General features: G+C 39.2%; 1 protein-coding gene across 1 annotated transcript in view; it reads right to left on the bottom strand.

Moving 5' to 3' along the window:
• Positions 1-15,628, bottom strand: part of LOC128617851 (A disintegrin and metalloproteinase with thrombospondin motifs 20) — a 101,685-nt gene that overhangs the window by 51,668 nt on the left and 34,389 nt on the right. Inside the window, exons 9-11 of the mRNA XM_053641036.1 lie at positions 11,882-12,028; positions 7,776-7,917; positions 4,588-4,692 (exon numbers count right to left, since the gene is read on the bottom strand). Of these exons, the coding sequence (XP_053497011.1) occupies positions 4,588-4,692; positions 7,776-7,917; positions 11,882-12,028 (394 nt within the window). The remainder of the gene's footprint in view (positions 1-4,587; positions 4,693-7,775; positions 7,918-11,881; positions 12,029-15,628) is intronic.

The raw sequence follows: 15,628 nt of genomic DNA, 5'->3' as shown, positions 1-15,628 counted from the left end.
ATGTTACATCATTCAGAGAGAACTAAAGAGTACACACATACAAACACAGATGTTAACTAGGCCAGTGCTTGTAAAGAAAAAAAAACGTCTTTGTACCTTTTTTTCTCGAACACTGATGTGCTTTTAAACACTCAAAAGGCCATTTATTTCTGAAATATCAGCGACACAGATCAGCCACGGTCTCACAAACCTGCTGAATAAAAACCTGCTGGAATTCCAGCCAAAATGACATTAAAACCTGAATTAGATTTTATTTGTCTTCTTGAGACTAACTGTACAAAGCAAATGCCTTAAAGAACACTTAAGTCCTTCTCACTAGATTGCTTGGCAAGCTCAGGAGCACGGCAACCAAAACAACAATTCATTTGTTAAATCAAATCCTTTTGGGCCTCTTCATGGAAGCGCAGGCAGGTTAGGGAGCAAGGTGATATCGCTACTGTGTATCGAGCCAGAGAGTCGATTGGGGCTCAACGATAGCTGCCAGAGACGACGGCCAAGTCGCCAAGCCAGTGCCAGCAAATTCTCTTCCACCTGACTTTTTGCAAGACTCCTCTATCTCGCACTAATTGTGTGAGACGAGGGCATGCTACAGGGAGCGTGAGCGTTCCCCTGAGTTTAATCGCGAATCTGACACAATGCCTTCTTTTATGCTGCTTTGATATAAAATGTCTTGTAAAATGTCTTGGGAAGATCAGAGAGAAGCACATATCACAAATGCATTTAAAATACACTAACAGGCTGATTATGCATTTTTTACAACCATTTCATCCAAGGCTACAAGCATATAAGCAGTAAATCACCCTTTTACATGTTTTTAACAATTGCCTGAAACAAAAACAACATTGATTATCTCGTTACAGTGGCACCTGTCAAGGGGCAGATATATTAGAGAGCAAGTAAACAGTCATTTCTTGAAGTTGAGGTGTTGGAAGCAGGAAAAATGGGCAAGGGTAAGGATTTGAGTGACTCTGACAAGAGCCAAAGTGTAATGGCTAGATGACTGGGTCACAGCATCTCCAACGCTGCAGGTCTTGTGGGGTGTTCCTGGTATGCAGTGGTTAGTACTTACCTACTAACTGGTCCAAGGAAGGACAACTAGTGAACTGGTGAACTGGCGCCCAAGGCTCATTGATGTGTGCGGGGAGCGAAGGCCAACCCGTCTAGTCCGATACCACAGAAGAGCTACTGTAGCACAAATTGCTGAAAAAGTTAATGCTGGCTATGATAGAAAGGTGTCAGAGCACACACTGCATTGCAGCTTGCTACGTATTTGACCGTATTTGCTGTGTATTTGAGCTGCAGACCAGACAGGGTGCCCATGCTGACCCTCTGTTCACAGTTGAAAGCGCCTACATGTGAGCATCAGACCTGGAACAATGGAAGAAGGTAGCCTGGTCTGATGAATCACGTCCTCTTTTACATCATGTGGATAGCTGGGTGTGTGTGCATCGCTTACTTGGGGAAGAGATGGCACCAGGATGCACTATGGGAAGAAGGCAAGCCGGCAGAGGCAGTGTGATGCTCTGGGGAATGTTCTGCTGGGAAACCTTGGATCCTGGCATTCATGTGGATGTTACTTTGACACGTACTACCTACCTAAACATTGTTCTAGACCAAGTACACCCCTTCATGGCAACAGTATTCAACAATGGCAGTAGCCTCTTTCAGCAGGATAATGCGCCCTGCTACACTGCAAAAACTGTTCAGGAATGGTTTGAGGAACATGACAAAGAGTTCAAGGTGTTGACTTGGCCTCCAAATTCCCCAGATCTCAATCCGATCAAACATCTGTGGGATGTGCTGGACAAACAAGTCCGATCCATGGAGGCCCCACCTCACAACTTACAGGACTTAAAGAATCCGCTGCTAACATCTTGGTGTCAGATCCGACAGCACACCTTCAGAGGTCTTGTGGAGTCCATGCCTTGATGGGTCAGAGCTGTTTTGGTGGCACAAGGAGGACCGACACAACATTATCAGGTGGTTTTAATGTTATGGCTGATCAGTGTATATTCTATTATTACTCTTTATATTAGTCGGACTCTTGGAAAACCCAGTGGATGTTGCTGTAATTGAAGAATGACAAGCAGCCGGGGTATTTCCAGGCCTCCTCTCATGTGATGCACACAAAATACCAATTAGCATTTTATAGGATAAAAAGGAATGTTTTACAGTGATAGTTAATGTCTGAAATTAAACTTTTCAGGATTTTCAGATGACTCTCAGGGACACTCCTTGGGCTTTGTACAGTGCCATTCCCAGTCACTGACTTTCACACATTTTTTTAAAACTGGATTTAATGCTGCTCCACAAGATGTTTAAAGTTTTCTTTTCAGAACCGAACCCTGACAGATACTTTGGCCAGGACTTTATAGCTCCTTGGTCTTCATGATGCTGTTTGTTTAGGTATGTTCTCTAACAAACCTTCAGGAATGAGAAGGTAGACACAAGGTTCAAACTATTTACCCAACTACATTCTTCATGCTATTGAAATCCAGGGCTCTTTATGTGTGGAGTCATGTGTGGCGTCCTCAGACAGCAGGAACCATAAGGGCTGTGAGCTCCTCCACTCCGGCTCTGAGCTTGTTAGAGAAGAGCTGTTGTGCTGTTTAGAGATAACAAGTGATGGGATGCCCGCTTTAGTGCAAGGCTCACTGAACCAGATGACAGACGAATCACCAGGGTCACGTGACCACATTACTCACGCTAGCACCCAGCCAGTGAGATGTAAGAAAGGGGAAGAAAATAGAGTTTAACTTTTTTTTTAAACGTCCCAAAGAAATTAAATACCATTAGTACTAAGGACCTCTCTCTAAAATGTCCTTAACTCTCTATAGTCATTACAATAAAGCCATCAATTTACTATAAGACTAAAACAAAGTAACTTTATATGACACAGCAATTGTTAAACGTTCAATAGTAATTGACCGTGGATAAGATTGCATATGATTATCCTTGTCTTTTCCATGATGATCCAGGTTAGTATAATACATTTACGGATTAAATGTACACCTGTAATATAATTGCAGAAAAGAATGAGGGTTAGGGTTAGGAATGAGGAAGGCTACTCTATACATACTTAATATATTTAATTTCAGTGACTTTATCACAACATTTAGGAGATGTCTAGAGTGAGATGGAATAAGAGGCAGAATTTTAAGTGGCCTCCCTGACTTCTTCCCCACATAAAAGAACTCTAAAGAGACAGGTGAGCTAAGACCGAGAGCCCCTACTCTTTCAACTCCCTCTACTTCAAAGTGCTTAGTATGGAGATGACACCAAACCCTCAGCACCACAAACAAAGGTGCAGGTGCCATGACGCATAAAAACAAAAGAAAAGACGACGCTTTATGCCACTGTGTTGTTCCAGTGTCGTAGAGCTCCAACTAGCAACCCACTGCACTAATCATCTTGACTAACCCAAGCAACCAAAACAATCAAGATGCTATGTTCAAAGGACAGCTCTCAGTGAAAAGAGGCTCATTTCACTAATGTATAATGATATCAAGTTTAACATCAAGACAAACCCCATCATGCCCTTATGGTTTTAATCAACCCCAACTTGGGTCCTCATAGCAACAAAGCAGAAACAACCAACAAATGGTTCACATCAGCACGTACTCTTGTGCTGCATGACAGTTCGCCAGTTAATGAGAACAAGTGAAGGGTTTCCAAGTACATGAAAACCCCATGACATTGACACTGCGGTTGTTTTGGTTGGATTAATGTACCAGCCATTCTGGTTGACTTTTCTGCCCTCAAGTGTAGTAATGCCTCCGCCTCTCTGTGCTGCGATACTGGGATTGCCGTTGTTACTGAGAACACATTCTCACCCTGTGTTTTTGAAGTTTTCTTATGTAAGGGAAAAAGGCTGTGTAGAAGGAATAGGGACCCCCACTTTTTCCACAGCTCTCTCTTTACTGAACCTGAATCAGCAATGCGGGTCTTTTGTGTGAAATCTAGTCTAAGCCCAGAGCTCCCTGACCAGTGACCCACTTACCCACATCTTAAAGAGATTTGAGGGTCATGAGTTCAGAAGAAGGTAACTTGTCTGAGAGCTAGATGGCATCCTGTTTCAAAGGCTCAAATGCCCTCCTCTTAAAAAAAAAAACATTCTCCCCTCCCCAGTCCCCCAATTACTCCTTTAGTGCAGTTTGCATGGCCTAAAATGTGGCTAATTAGCATAACATCACAGAGATGAAGGACAACAAGAGAAGCCTTGCTGTGAGGGTAGACTGCTAAAGTAACGCAACACACAAACCCGTCGACCTTATTTAACTACACAGAGTCATTTATTGTTATTCATCAGGTGGCTACTTTAAAGTCATGCTTTCCCATTTTCACATTTTAAAAAAAAAAAAGATTTTGCTGATATTTAAACATGAAACAACGCCTAGACATTATCTACATGAGCTCGCATGATCGTCTAAAAATGGATCTTTAATCACTAAGCATGAACTGTGTTTCAAGGCCAAATACCATGGAAAGCTCATATTACGTTTGTCTACAGTGTTGACATTTCAATGCAATGCACCAGTGACCGCCAGACAAAAATAGCAGAACTAAATAGTAGGCAAAGAGCCTCACCATGCCATGTCCACATTCAGTTCCATCAGCCAAGGGCATGTGCTGCGTGCGGCAGCCTTTATGGTCCCCTTCAGAGCTGGTGCACCAGAGCCTCTTACACTGTCTCTGTGATAAGGGTAGAATACCAAAAATATCATTATTTATCATGTAAATATAAAGAAAAAATAATTTCATTTTACCTCAAAAGTAGTCCAAAACTGATTCTGCATGATTTAGCTGCAATAAAACAGTGTTTTTCAGTGCTTCAAATATGTAATAGTCCTTGTAATACAAGGGCATAAATTAACTCAGGTGATGTCATTTTCCTACAAAACCACAGCAGGATTCTCCCTAATTTGTGCTGTGACCCCAGTACATTCAATGTTGTATCATAGATCTTCACTCAAGGCTGTATAACAGGTTTTAATATCCAGGCCTTTAGATCAGTTAAATTACCTTCGATTGGATGATGGGAATTTACGAGCTTCCCAAGTTATAGGAGATGATGCAACAGTACATAACATCACAAAAGTCAAACATATGTTTAAGAAGTTACGCTTATCATTACCACATTAAGCAATCTTACTTACCCATAAGGAATAAATGACAATGCAATGGTTGCACAATCTATCAGTCTTGAAGATTAGCACCATGACCTCATGGTGACTGCATCAAAAAGTACCTTTATTATTACAATTTGGGGACCATAACTATCAAGCAGTACTGGAAACCCCTGTAGGCAATGATGTAATGCAGGAATCTATGAACGTTTATATGATACCCATATGGACAGCTTGCTTTGAAATTCACTCAAGTCTTGCTCCCTGAAAAGACTACTTCTGTGCAAATAGGGCAATATCCTCTGTGTTAATCAATTTTGTTCACCAAGACACCAGTGAACTGTTTACACTAATAATCACACTCGTACTTACAATTTTAATAAAACAACTTGTCAGCTGTACATAATTATTATCAGCAGAGTTGGGTGTAACACTGCAATCTAATGAGTTTTTCTGATAACACAGTAATGTAATGCATTACATTTTAAATTTTTAATGTAATTTGATTACAGTTACTAATGTCAATAAAATTAAGTTACAAATTTATTGTTAAGAAAACAATATTAAGTAAAATTATTTTTTTTAAATAAATCATGTTTTGCCCCAGAGATTTTTTCTTTACCCCCAAATAATTCTTGACTTGGAGAGGTTTGTCACTACATAACTGAACATCAGTAAATGAAGATGGTGGTGTTGTAATTTTCAGTCTCTCAATTCTGCCGAACGCTAGCTCACAGTCAGTGTGAGGAAAAATGGATATATGTCATATGTGTTTTTTTAAATCAATAAATGGGTTGAAACTGAAAAAGTAACATCCCGTGATGCTGAGCAGGAAAACAAGGTGTGTAAATGTCTATGAGTTCCAGTTTACGTGAACATGATATTAGCAGAGCATAAGGAAAGATAATGTACTCTGCATGGCACTGTAGCAGCTAAACCCATACAGTGATAGCTTAGCTGTGCTTCCCCTTGGCTACTGACACCAAACTAGCCTAGTTAGAAAAGTTTTACATTTTATCGGTCTGGTAGTCCTACAAACAGTAACAACACCCGAGGCAAGTTTTATGATAAATCCATCTTTTTTTAATGTCATATATTGACGCACATTAAAATTACTGAAAGAACTATGAGTTTCACTTTGTAGTGTATTTTTATAGGTTTGACAGGTTTTGGAAGTAACGTGAAAGTAAAGTAATTAGTAATCTGATAACTTTTTACATGCAGTAATCAGTAATGTAATCAGATTACAATTTTAAAGTAGTAATTAATAATCTGTAGTGGATTACTTTTTTGAGTAACTTACCCAATACTGATTATCAGTAACTCCAAGGGTTTGTGGTTTTGCGATCACAGAAGTGAACGCAAAATCAAGCAAACTCCGCAATATTCTGAGGATCTTGCAATTTTTCAAAATTACGGCAGATTTTCCGCAGATTTGGGCCAAGACACGTCATGTGACACCATCACAATGCGCATTCAGTCAAAGCCCTCGTCGATTGACGTGCGGCAAACGTGAGTACAGATAAAAGATCTCATTTACCAACAAACATCACTGCGAAAGACCTCAATACTTTGGGTACTGATATGAATTGGGATACCATTTGGTGTAATGGTTTGACTTCATCAAAACATTTGACCCATCAACTGATACATTTTAAGCTGGTACACGGGATTTATGTCACACCATATCGGGCATATTTGATGAAGCTGACTAATGACAAAACATGCAAAAAATGTAACACTGGTTCGGTCTGTGATTACATTCATATGTTCTGACATTGACTTGCATTATGAGTCTTTGGCTGAATGTGATTAATAAAATGAATTCTGTTCTTCTCAGAGTCGATGTTCCACTCTGTCCCGGTTTGCTGTTACTAGGAGATGACTCGAACCTGTCACTTAATTTACAGCAAAAGAGAGTGTTGATGGCCGCTTTAACGGCAACTAAGAAAGCAATTTTAAAGGGATGGTTCGATCCACACTGCTGTCTTGTGTCGATCCGACGCTCTTATTTCTGTTGAACAGCTGCTATTAGTTTCATCTGTTGACTGAGTACTGTGATTCAATTGTGACGTAGTTTGTGTTTTTGTTTTTGCCTTGTTTTTCATCAGAGTGTGTGAGTTTATATATACAGTATGTATCTAATATGTATGTGTATAGGTAGGTATGGATGTATATACGTATATATGTATAAAGATATGTTGTGTATTTACTGCTTTTTCTATCGTTTTAATGTTTTTTTTAATGTCTTCTCTCCCCCCTAGACATAATTATATCTTGTATGGAATATAATAATTAGATCTTGCATGGAATAGTTGTTGGTTTTTTTGTTTTGTTTTGTGTTTTTGTGTCTTGTTTCATCTTTGGTTTTCGTTTTTTCATTTTTTGCAATTAAAAACCAATAAAAAGTTATTTGCAAAAAGAAAAAAAAAATAATAAAAGATTTGTGCAATTGCGATTTCGCCATTTCAAGTAGTTTTCCACAAAAAAAAAAAGCACAAAAACCCTGCAAGTTGCATTGCAAATTTTTTTTAAAAGCCACAGCAAAACCTTTGGCCAACACAATCACAAAAAAAACTGTACTGTTTACATTTCTGCTTTACTGATCATTGATAAAATCTCTAGACATGTTCAAATATGAAGGCTTACCATGAATGGGCAGACTTGGGAGCCTGGTCCAAACATGAGTTCGCACTGTCGATTAGCATTGTAGATTTGACCCGGGAGCTTGACAGGGAGGTCGTAGGACCTGCCAACTGGTTCATCCAACAAACATTCCCCATAACCAGTACTGCCAGAAAAAAAACAGAAAAGCATCAATATGTATTTGTCAAAGTGCATTAGTTCGTTTTATCTTCATTGGCAAAACTGTGTCAGTTGTATTCATGCCTATTTTGCAGAACTTGCTTTCTGAATCACTTTGCACAAGCCAATCTTAACAAAACCCTGAAATAATCTGGGTAGCAGTGGGTGGTCTGTTTTGCTACCTGCTCAAGCCACTAAATGTCTTGTCTCCATTAGCGCTCCTGGACACCTCACAGAGGCTGTGAGTCAATGTGAGAAAAATCCCACTCCAACAGTACCTTAGTGTTCCTCTTCACAATGTGCAAAATGGAGGGATTTAAAGGCGCATACACACCTGTGAAAAATCTAATTTCATAAGATTGATCCTGCACCACAGCCTACTCTCTAGTGACATACAGCCTGTTCACTACACCCAACCTTTGAACACAGCAAGGTCACAAAAGAACAGCTGTTTAAAACATGCTCACCTGTGCACTGTACACAAATGTGGGATTTACACCCTGAATAGGTCTTTCAGTGCTATGTATTACAGAGTCATTCAGTAAAATACAGCAAACGTCCCTGGAAAGAGCCTGCTCTGTGATCCTGCCCTCTCTGTCTCGCTTTGCCAACAGAGAAAAAAGAAAAAAAAAGGAAACGGAGCACCACAATAGTAGTTTGATGTGCAATTATGAGACATGTTGACGCTGCTCATGCAATTTGTCCACTAACAGGGGACTAAACACCTGTTTCATCCAGCCCCAGCTGATCCCCCGAGCCTTCTCATTACCTCAGCTTATCCTCTGTCACAGCTCTTTCAGGCCCACAAACGGTCAGAGGCACCTTTGTTATCAGCGAGAGAAAAAAAGTGGTTAAAAGCAGTATGTGTGCTTTAGGGAATTCATCTGTTGAGACGAAAACACACAAAGGTTTAAAAGAGGATGAGAAAACGTATCTCACATCTGCAGTATAGTACAGGCAATTCTGACATGTTGTTCAGCACTCGGACTTCAGTGCATCAAGTATTAACATTTTATTGGGCTCGTTAAAAACAGCAGGACTACTGTATAAAAAGAACGTATTGAACGCACAGAACTTAAAATATATTTGGGTTTTGATGCTAGAAATCTATCAAGACTGGAAGCAGGCCAAACCCTGGCATACCTGGTAATGACTGGGAGGAATTCTCTAAAATCAGTTTATTTAATAAAATGACTTGCAGTTACTTATTCAGTTTCAGTGGAGTGCGCATGCTGAAAAAAATAGACTAGGGCAGTGTGTCTTTTGTTACATGATATATGGTTGATTAATAGTCCTACATGTATAGCATAACTGTCTTTGGTGGAGTTTAACAGTCAGTACGTTTACATGGACAACAATAATCCAATATTAACCCGATTAAGACGATATTCTGATTAAGAAACTACCATGTAAAAAGCAATTTTTTATTACCTTAATCCGATTAAGGTCATACTCGAAGTAAACACAAATGGAATTAAGACGTGTGGAGTACTCCTGTTTTAGTCGCATTATGGAAGTGCATTACAGAGATGTACACACCTTAATCACATTATTAACGTCGTCTGGGAGTTTTCACCGCATTTTGCGACAGGACACGTACATACACGGCAGTGCGCAACCGTTTGACTTACTTGCTATATAGTAGGCGAAATACATACATTTCAGCTGCTATATAGTAGGTAAGTATGTGGTTTGGGACGCAGCCCACGGCTTCAAGCAGTCGTCTATTAGCACGTATAGCATGACAAATAATTAACTGCACTTGAATCTTTAGTAAAGTTAAAAATGAAACAGCCAAAATTGTACACGGTACCATAACGAAGACGAACTGTATGTTAATACGTGAAATTCTGAGGGAACGTCAGATGGCGTGGCGTGGTGACATAATGACGTGTGACGTTAATTGATCTATGTTCTATAACATGTAAAACGGGAACATGAAAGGAGTATTCTAAAAGCGATTCATGTAAACACCTTAATCACAATATCATCTTATTCAGAATAAGCTCAATAATTAGATTATTGCGGTCCATGTAAACGTAGTCATTGAGACAGGAGTAAAAGTAGGTATATAAATCTAATTCATGATAAATCATTTGGATCATAGTTTATGTTTTTTAAGCCAAAGATATGAGAATTGTTTTGTAATGGTCTGGGTCTTCTATTCCTTGAGATTAACTCAATAATCATTCAACGGGATTGACCATTTCTCTTACTGACACTCTAAAAGAGAAGATAAATGCCTTGCAAATGGAGCTAATTGGCCTGACACTGAAGATGCTGTCCAAATAAAAGTGGTTTCAGACCAGCCAACTGATTAATTACAGCGCATGAGTCCAAGTGCCAGCTTAATCCTCCAAGTTTGCTCCTAGCTGCACGGGACCGTCATTTGGTAGAAATGATGTGGATTCAATATCAGTGTGTACATCAATAACTGTGTAGCAATAAATAAAGAAAAGGCTTTTCCTTTGGACTTCGGAGAAAAAAGCCAAGAACAATGTTATTTTTTCTGCAGAATAATTTAATAAAAAAAAGAGTGAGGCCGCTTATCTGACTTTAAGATACACCTGTGATGATTAACTAATTCGTTCCATACATACACCGAAGCTGAGGAAGGCCTATTCATTTCAAGTGTTTGGATGTACTCCTTGAATTTGTGCGTATGTATAGAGTGTGTGCCTGTCATTCTTTGCCAGACTGTGGGTGTACATGTGTCTTTGTGTGTGCATTCCTTCATGTGTGCATTCTTTTGTCTCCTGACAGGAGAGTGTTAAGGGCTAGAGAGCTCTTACAGGAGAATAGGCAGTCAAAACACTGACATACTTAAGCACATTGGCTCTTGCGAAGTGCAGCGCTGATCAGTGCTGTGTATTGTTGCCTTGTCTGAGTGTAGAAACAGTGGGCTTTGCGTTCCCATTCATTCCCACTAACATAGAAGCACTATGACAAGTGCTCTACATCCAGCTCTCAACTCAGTGTTTATAAAATACCACCATTGTTAAGCAAAGCAATTTTTTTCTGACACCCAGGAAAAACATCGTCGGCCGTCCTACTACTGACATTTCGAATTTTGTGTCATAAGTGAGAAGTCGACAAAAATCACCCACGAGTCCCTTACTGCCCTGTATGGAAAAGGACCCTTCATCCTTCCCATGCTGTGGTGCATTCCGTCCAAAGTTGTTGGGTTTTTTTTTTTTCGTGAAGGCTAAGAACAGAAAGCAGCAGATTGTGTTGTGTTGGATGGAAAGTTCACCCTGCATCCGCAACCTTCAACGCAGCTAGCGAGCCTCATCAACAAGACCGTCTTTTGTGAAGAGCCGCAGACGGGTTTTTGCGCTGGAGAGCAGATCAAAGAGTCGCATGCAGCGGGAATCTAATTTTAACTGACATTTCCCATCTTAAAGGGAAACCCTTCAACTGGGGCCACTGCTTGCTGCTCCACTTTGGAAGCCCTGAATGGACCGTTGCCCTGGGACACCGTTGCTGAGGGACCAGGCATGTCGACGACTAAATGACTGTTTGTCCAGCATTTCAGAGAGAGGAGAGAGAAATAGAAAAGAAGACAATGACAGAAAAAGGAATATAGAAAAAGTACAGAGAGGTGTGGGGTAGGGTGGCTCAAACAAGAGGATTGTGATTGATCTTTTTTTTCAACTAGCAAACATCCCTAAATAAAAAATAAATAAAAAAGATAAAACAAGATGGAATAAGTGTGGCACAAACAACACTGACTTTATATTGTAATATGGAGAGAGAGAGAGAGAGAGAGAGAGAGAGAGAGAGATTTGCTGACGTGCACTACCAATAAGATTTTGTGTTAACCTCCATCAATATGAGCTACTGTATATACAACTTGCCATTGTGAAAAGGGTAAATATGGAGCGTAAGGACAGACCTTTTTTTGAGAAAGTTGTTGAGTGGTGTATGTAATGAAAGATATTGGCACCTACTCTAGAAACTCTGTGATGTACTTTTGGCTGCACTTGGACCAGGACCATGGGGTGGTGTCGTAGTTCAGAGTCGGGGCCATGACATGATACTGATGCTTCATTCCTGCTTCCCGGCACTTTGGGTGGTTGTCATGAGGCATGTTGAAGCTGAAACACGCACAAGTGAATGATAATGAGATCAGATCAGAATTAACAGAAAGGATTTAAGATTGGATTTATGCTGTCATCATTAAATCTTGAACAGAAGTAAAGTAGGTGGTTTTTGGTTTATCACTTCCTATCCATGACCTGTTCTCTAGGTTGAAAAACATCATGGAGGTTGGCCACTGTTATTCAAGTAAGTCTTTACACAATTATAAGACCTCTTGCTAGCAAAAGATTTTGTCCACAGCAAAATCAAACTCAAAAAAGGTTCAGTTATACCCACCTGGAATTAAGTACACAATGTAGGTGTTAGTTAAATACTGGTGTTTTTGCTCTGTGGGTTCAAGTGGAAGACCACCAGAAGAGAAAGTGAGTAATGGTCTCAATATGTCATGTTGAGTAATTGCTAACTGTTGCAGTCGTGTCAAATGAGGGATCAAGCGTTATGAAAAATTCACAATATGACAAGTGTATAGCCCAAAATGTTTTTTGGTACATCACAGTATCACCTTAAGACACTATAGTGCAAGTCCATGTATTAAATTGTTTGGTTAGAGAAACCTAATTTATTTTTAGTATATTTTTGGTATAATATTTTTTAATGAACCTTCAATAACACAACACAGAACTATAAATTTTTTCTGTTTGTTCTGTGAAAATAGCCAGTGTTAAAAATCCTGTACCTGTACTTTGACCAATTTACATTTCAGGCCCATATTATCATTACACCCCATCTGAAGGCAAATGATTCATCAGTACAATTTAAATGAGACATTGAGATAAAATTATATGATGCTGTTTTATGCAGTAGAAGTTGTATGCTTGGAAAAGGTTTTAGCGAGGGCACTGTCCAGCTGTAATATCTCTCACACACACATACCCCCCCTCATACACATACTATATACTCTCCTGATCAAGGTCACTTTGGATGGATTACACACAGTTGTGTTGTGTTCATTAAGATCCATAAGCTCCCAGCTGTGAAATTACACATACACAGTCACATTCACTCAAACAAAGATATAAGCACACTTAATGACATGTACAGTACATAAAACATCACATATACCATGCTTTTTTAGAGGCGACTGATCAATTTTAAGATATTCATTTAGGGCGTTTTCACACCTTGTTCATTTGAGCACTCAAAGCGGTCTCGGGCCGATATAACATCTGTGAACACTCCAAATGATCTCAGACCCCCCCCCCCAAAAGGACTCACATGAACCGTACTTAGACCACCTCAGGAGGCGGTCTCAGTACAGTTCATTTGTGGGTCCTTTTGTGGTTTGATTGATTTGTGCATTGTGAAATCAAAGTGGTGTCAGTCTGCTTCACATTTTACTTTATAGATAAAGATCTTGAGAGTTGTTGTACGTATATATAGCGCCAGTTTTCTGTCACCTAGCAGAAAAACAACTCAAATGGCTTTCCATGGGGTCATGTGGTCCCATAATCAGGTCAGCATATTATATAGCAACATGCTAGATAAGCTAATAGAGCCACTGTGGTGATAGCAATTATGTTATAAAGCTTACAGTAAATTGTTAGGCAGCTGTAATAATAGCATTGTGTCGGTGACAGGAACAATAGTTACTGTATAATACTATTCATATACTGTGTGTGTGTAATATATGTAGGGTATGCATGCATTTTGTCTACGCCTACCACTCACAAGAGCCAGAAGCTGATTTTGATGGTTCAGCATCAAAAATGCTTCTGGTATTTCACTTTAAATCTGCTTTGCCTGCTCTGTTTTTCATCCAAATCATAGCATTTCAGCCAAATGATATGTAAAGGAACCATTTTGAAAGGCATATTCACTATTAAACTATTGTAAAGGAGTTGTAGAATGAACAGCAAGTGGTCTGAGAGCTCATCAATGCTAAAAATTTCCAGACACAGAACTGAGTCCCTTTTGAGTCCAATTGTATTGTGAACACCAAAAGCACTGAGACCATTTGCAGCTAGTTCCCTTTCGAGACCACTTTAACAGGACGGAGTACGGTTCATTTAAAAAGAACTATATGTGAAAACACCCATAGTCGACATTTCTCCAATTCCTTAAGGTGAAAAAATAGACCCAATTAGAAATCTCAGTACCAACAGAATAGCAGTCACACCAACTGACACACATCAATTTCAGTTAGAAAGCAGAAAAGAGGTTACAATTAGGTTAGATTTAATTGTAGGCAGATCGACTCCATCTCCCAGTTATTCAACACAAAGTTATTTCAGTAGCACTGTGTTTATGGTTTCATGTGCAGGCAAGAAATGATGAAAAACATATTAATTTCATAGTTCTTTCATAGCCTCTATTGGCTTCTCAAAATGTCAGGATATGTTTTAGAAGATTTTAGAAGGTTGGGGTTTTTTTTGCATATAGCAGAGGAACATCATGGCTCAGTGTCATTTCACCTTTTACTTGATATAAAGCATTCAGCCATATGCACATCTACATTGCAGCATGTGTGTGGAGAGAAATCTTTTTTTCTAAATAAGTACCAATCTAATACAGCTGTACATAGCTGAATCAGAGGGTCTCAATGAAAAGGGTCATGTATTGCAGTATTTGTTTTATTTTAATTTATTTAGTACCTATAATATTCCTATATTTGATCTATTGCTGGTACTTTAGAAAACTTTCAGCCTACTCTGCCAGTGTTTTTAACATGTTTTCTTTTCGTTCTTTTTTTTTTTTTTTTTTTTTTTTTTTACAGTTTACCCGTGAGGCAAATAATACAGAAAAAATATAGAGAAAAAATAAACAAGTGTTCTATTAAATACATTATAAGGACACCTGACCATCACACCCATACGTGGGCCTTCTCCAAACCGTTGCCACAAAGTTGGGGCCCAAACCTGTTCCAACATGATTATGCCCCTGTGCACAAAGCGAGGTCCATGAAGACATGATGCCAAGGTTGGTATGGAAGAACTCAAGTGGCCTGACAATGATCTGAATTTCAAGTTCATTTCAATGGTCTGAAATGAACATTCAATTTAATAAGGCTGTAGCTCAGGACTAAAGAGGAAATATACAGTATGTTCAGCAACAAAGATAACGTGTAACTTGGCCCATGAAGCTCAATGAAAGCAAGCCATGCTTACGCCAGGTTTTGGGAGGTGACAAAAATGCCACACAAACCTGTCTTCCCTTAACTGCACATAGTTTAGTACACTGCGTAGAATATGTGACGAGCCACACTTGTAATTTCTCCACCACTTTCTGTATTAACTTCCCCCTTCCCAAACAATCCTCCTTCAACTGTACATGTATGAACCTAGAAGATCACTTTGTGTCTTTTCACATCAGAGATGCTTAAATTGTCTGTTTTGATTTGTACATCAGTTTCATACATAATCCAAAAAATTGTTTTCGGTCAAAAAGTAACTATGCCTGGGAACAGGCACAATCAATTTAGTAATTAGAATGATCCTGATAGACAAATTCCAGATTTTTCAGTTTACTTATACTTACTTATTTCTTAATTAGAATTTTAAAATTCTAGAGTCTTTCACTTGAATTTCTTGAAAGTTGACCAAAAATGTTAATACAAGCTGTTTATAAACTGCTGACTGGTCGTGTACTTCCGATTTTAA

This window comes from Ictalurus furcatus, chromosome 14, assembly GCF_023375685.1.
Source record: "Ictalurus furcatus strain D&B chromosome 14, Billie_1.0, whole genome shotgun sequence".
Taxonomy (NCBI): domain Eukaryota; kingdom Metazoa; phylum Chordata; class Actinopteri; order Siluriformes; family Ictaluridae; genus Ictalurus; species Ictalurus furcatus.
The sequence above is the reverse complement of the archived record's forward strand: the minus strand, read 5'-3'. Positions and strand labels throughout refer to the sequence as shown.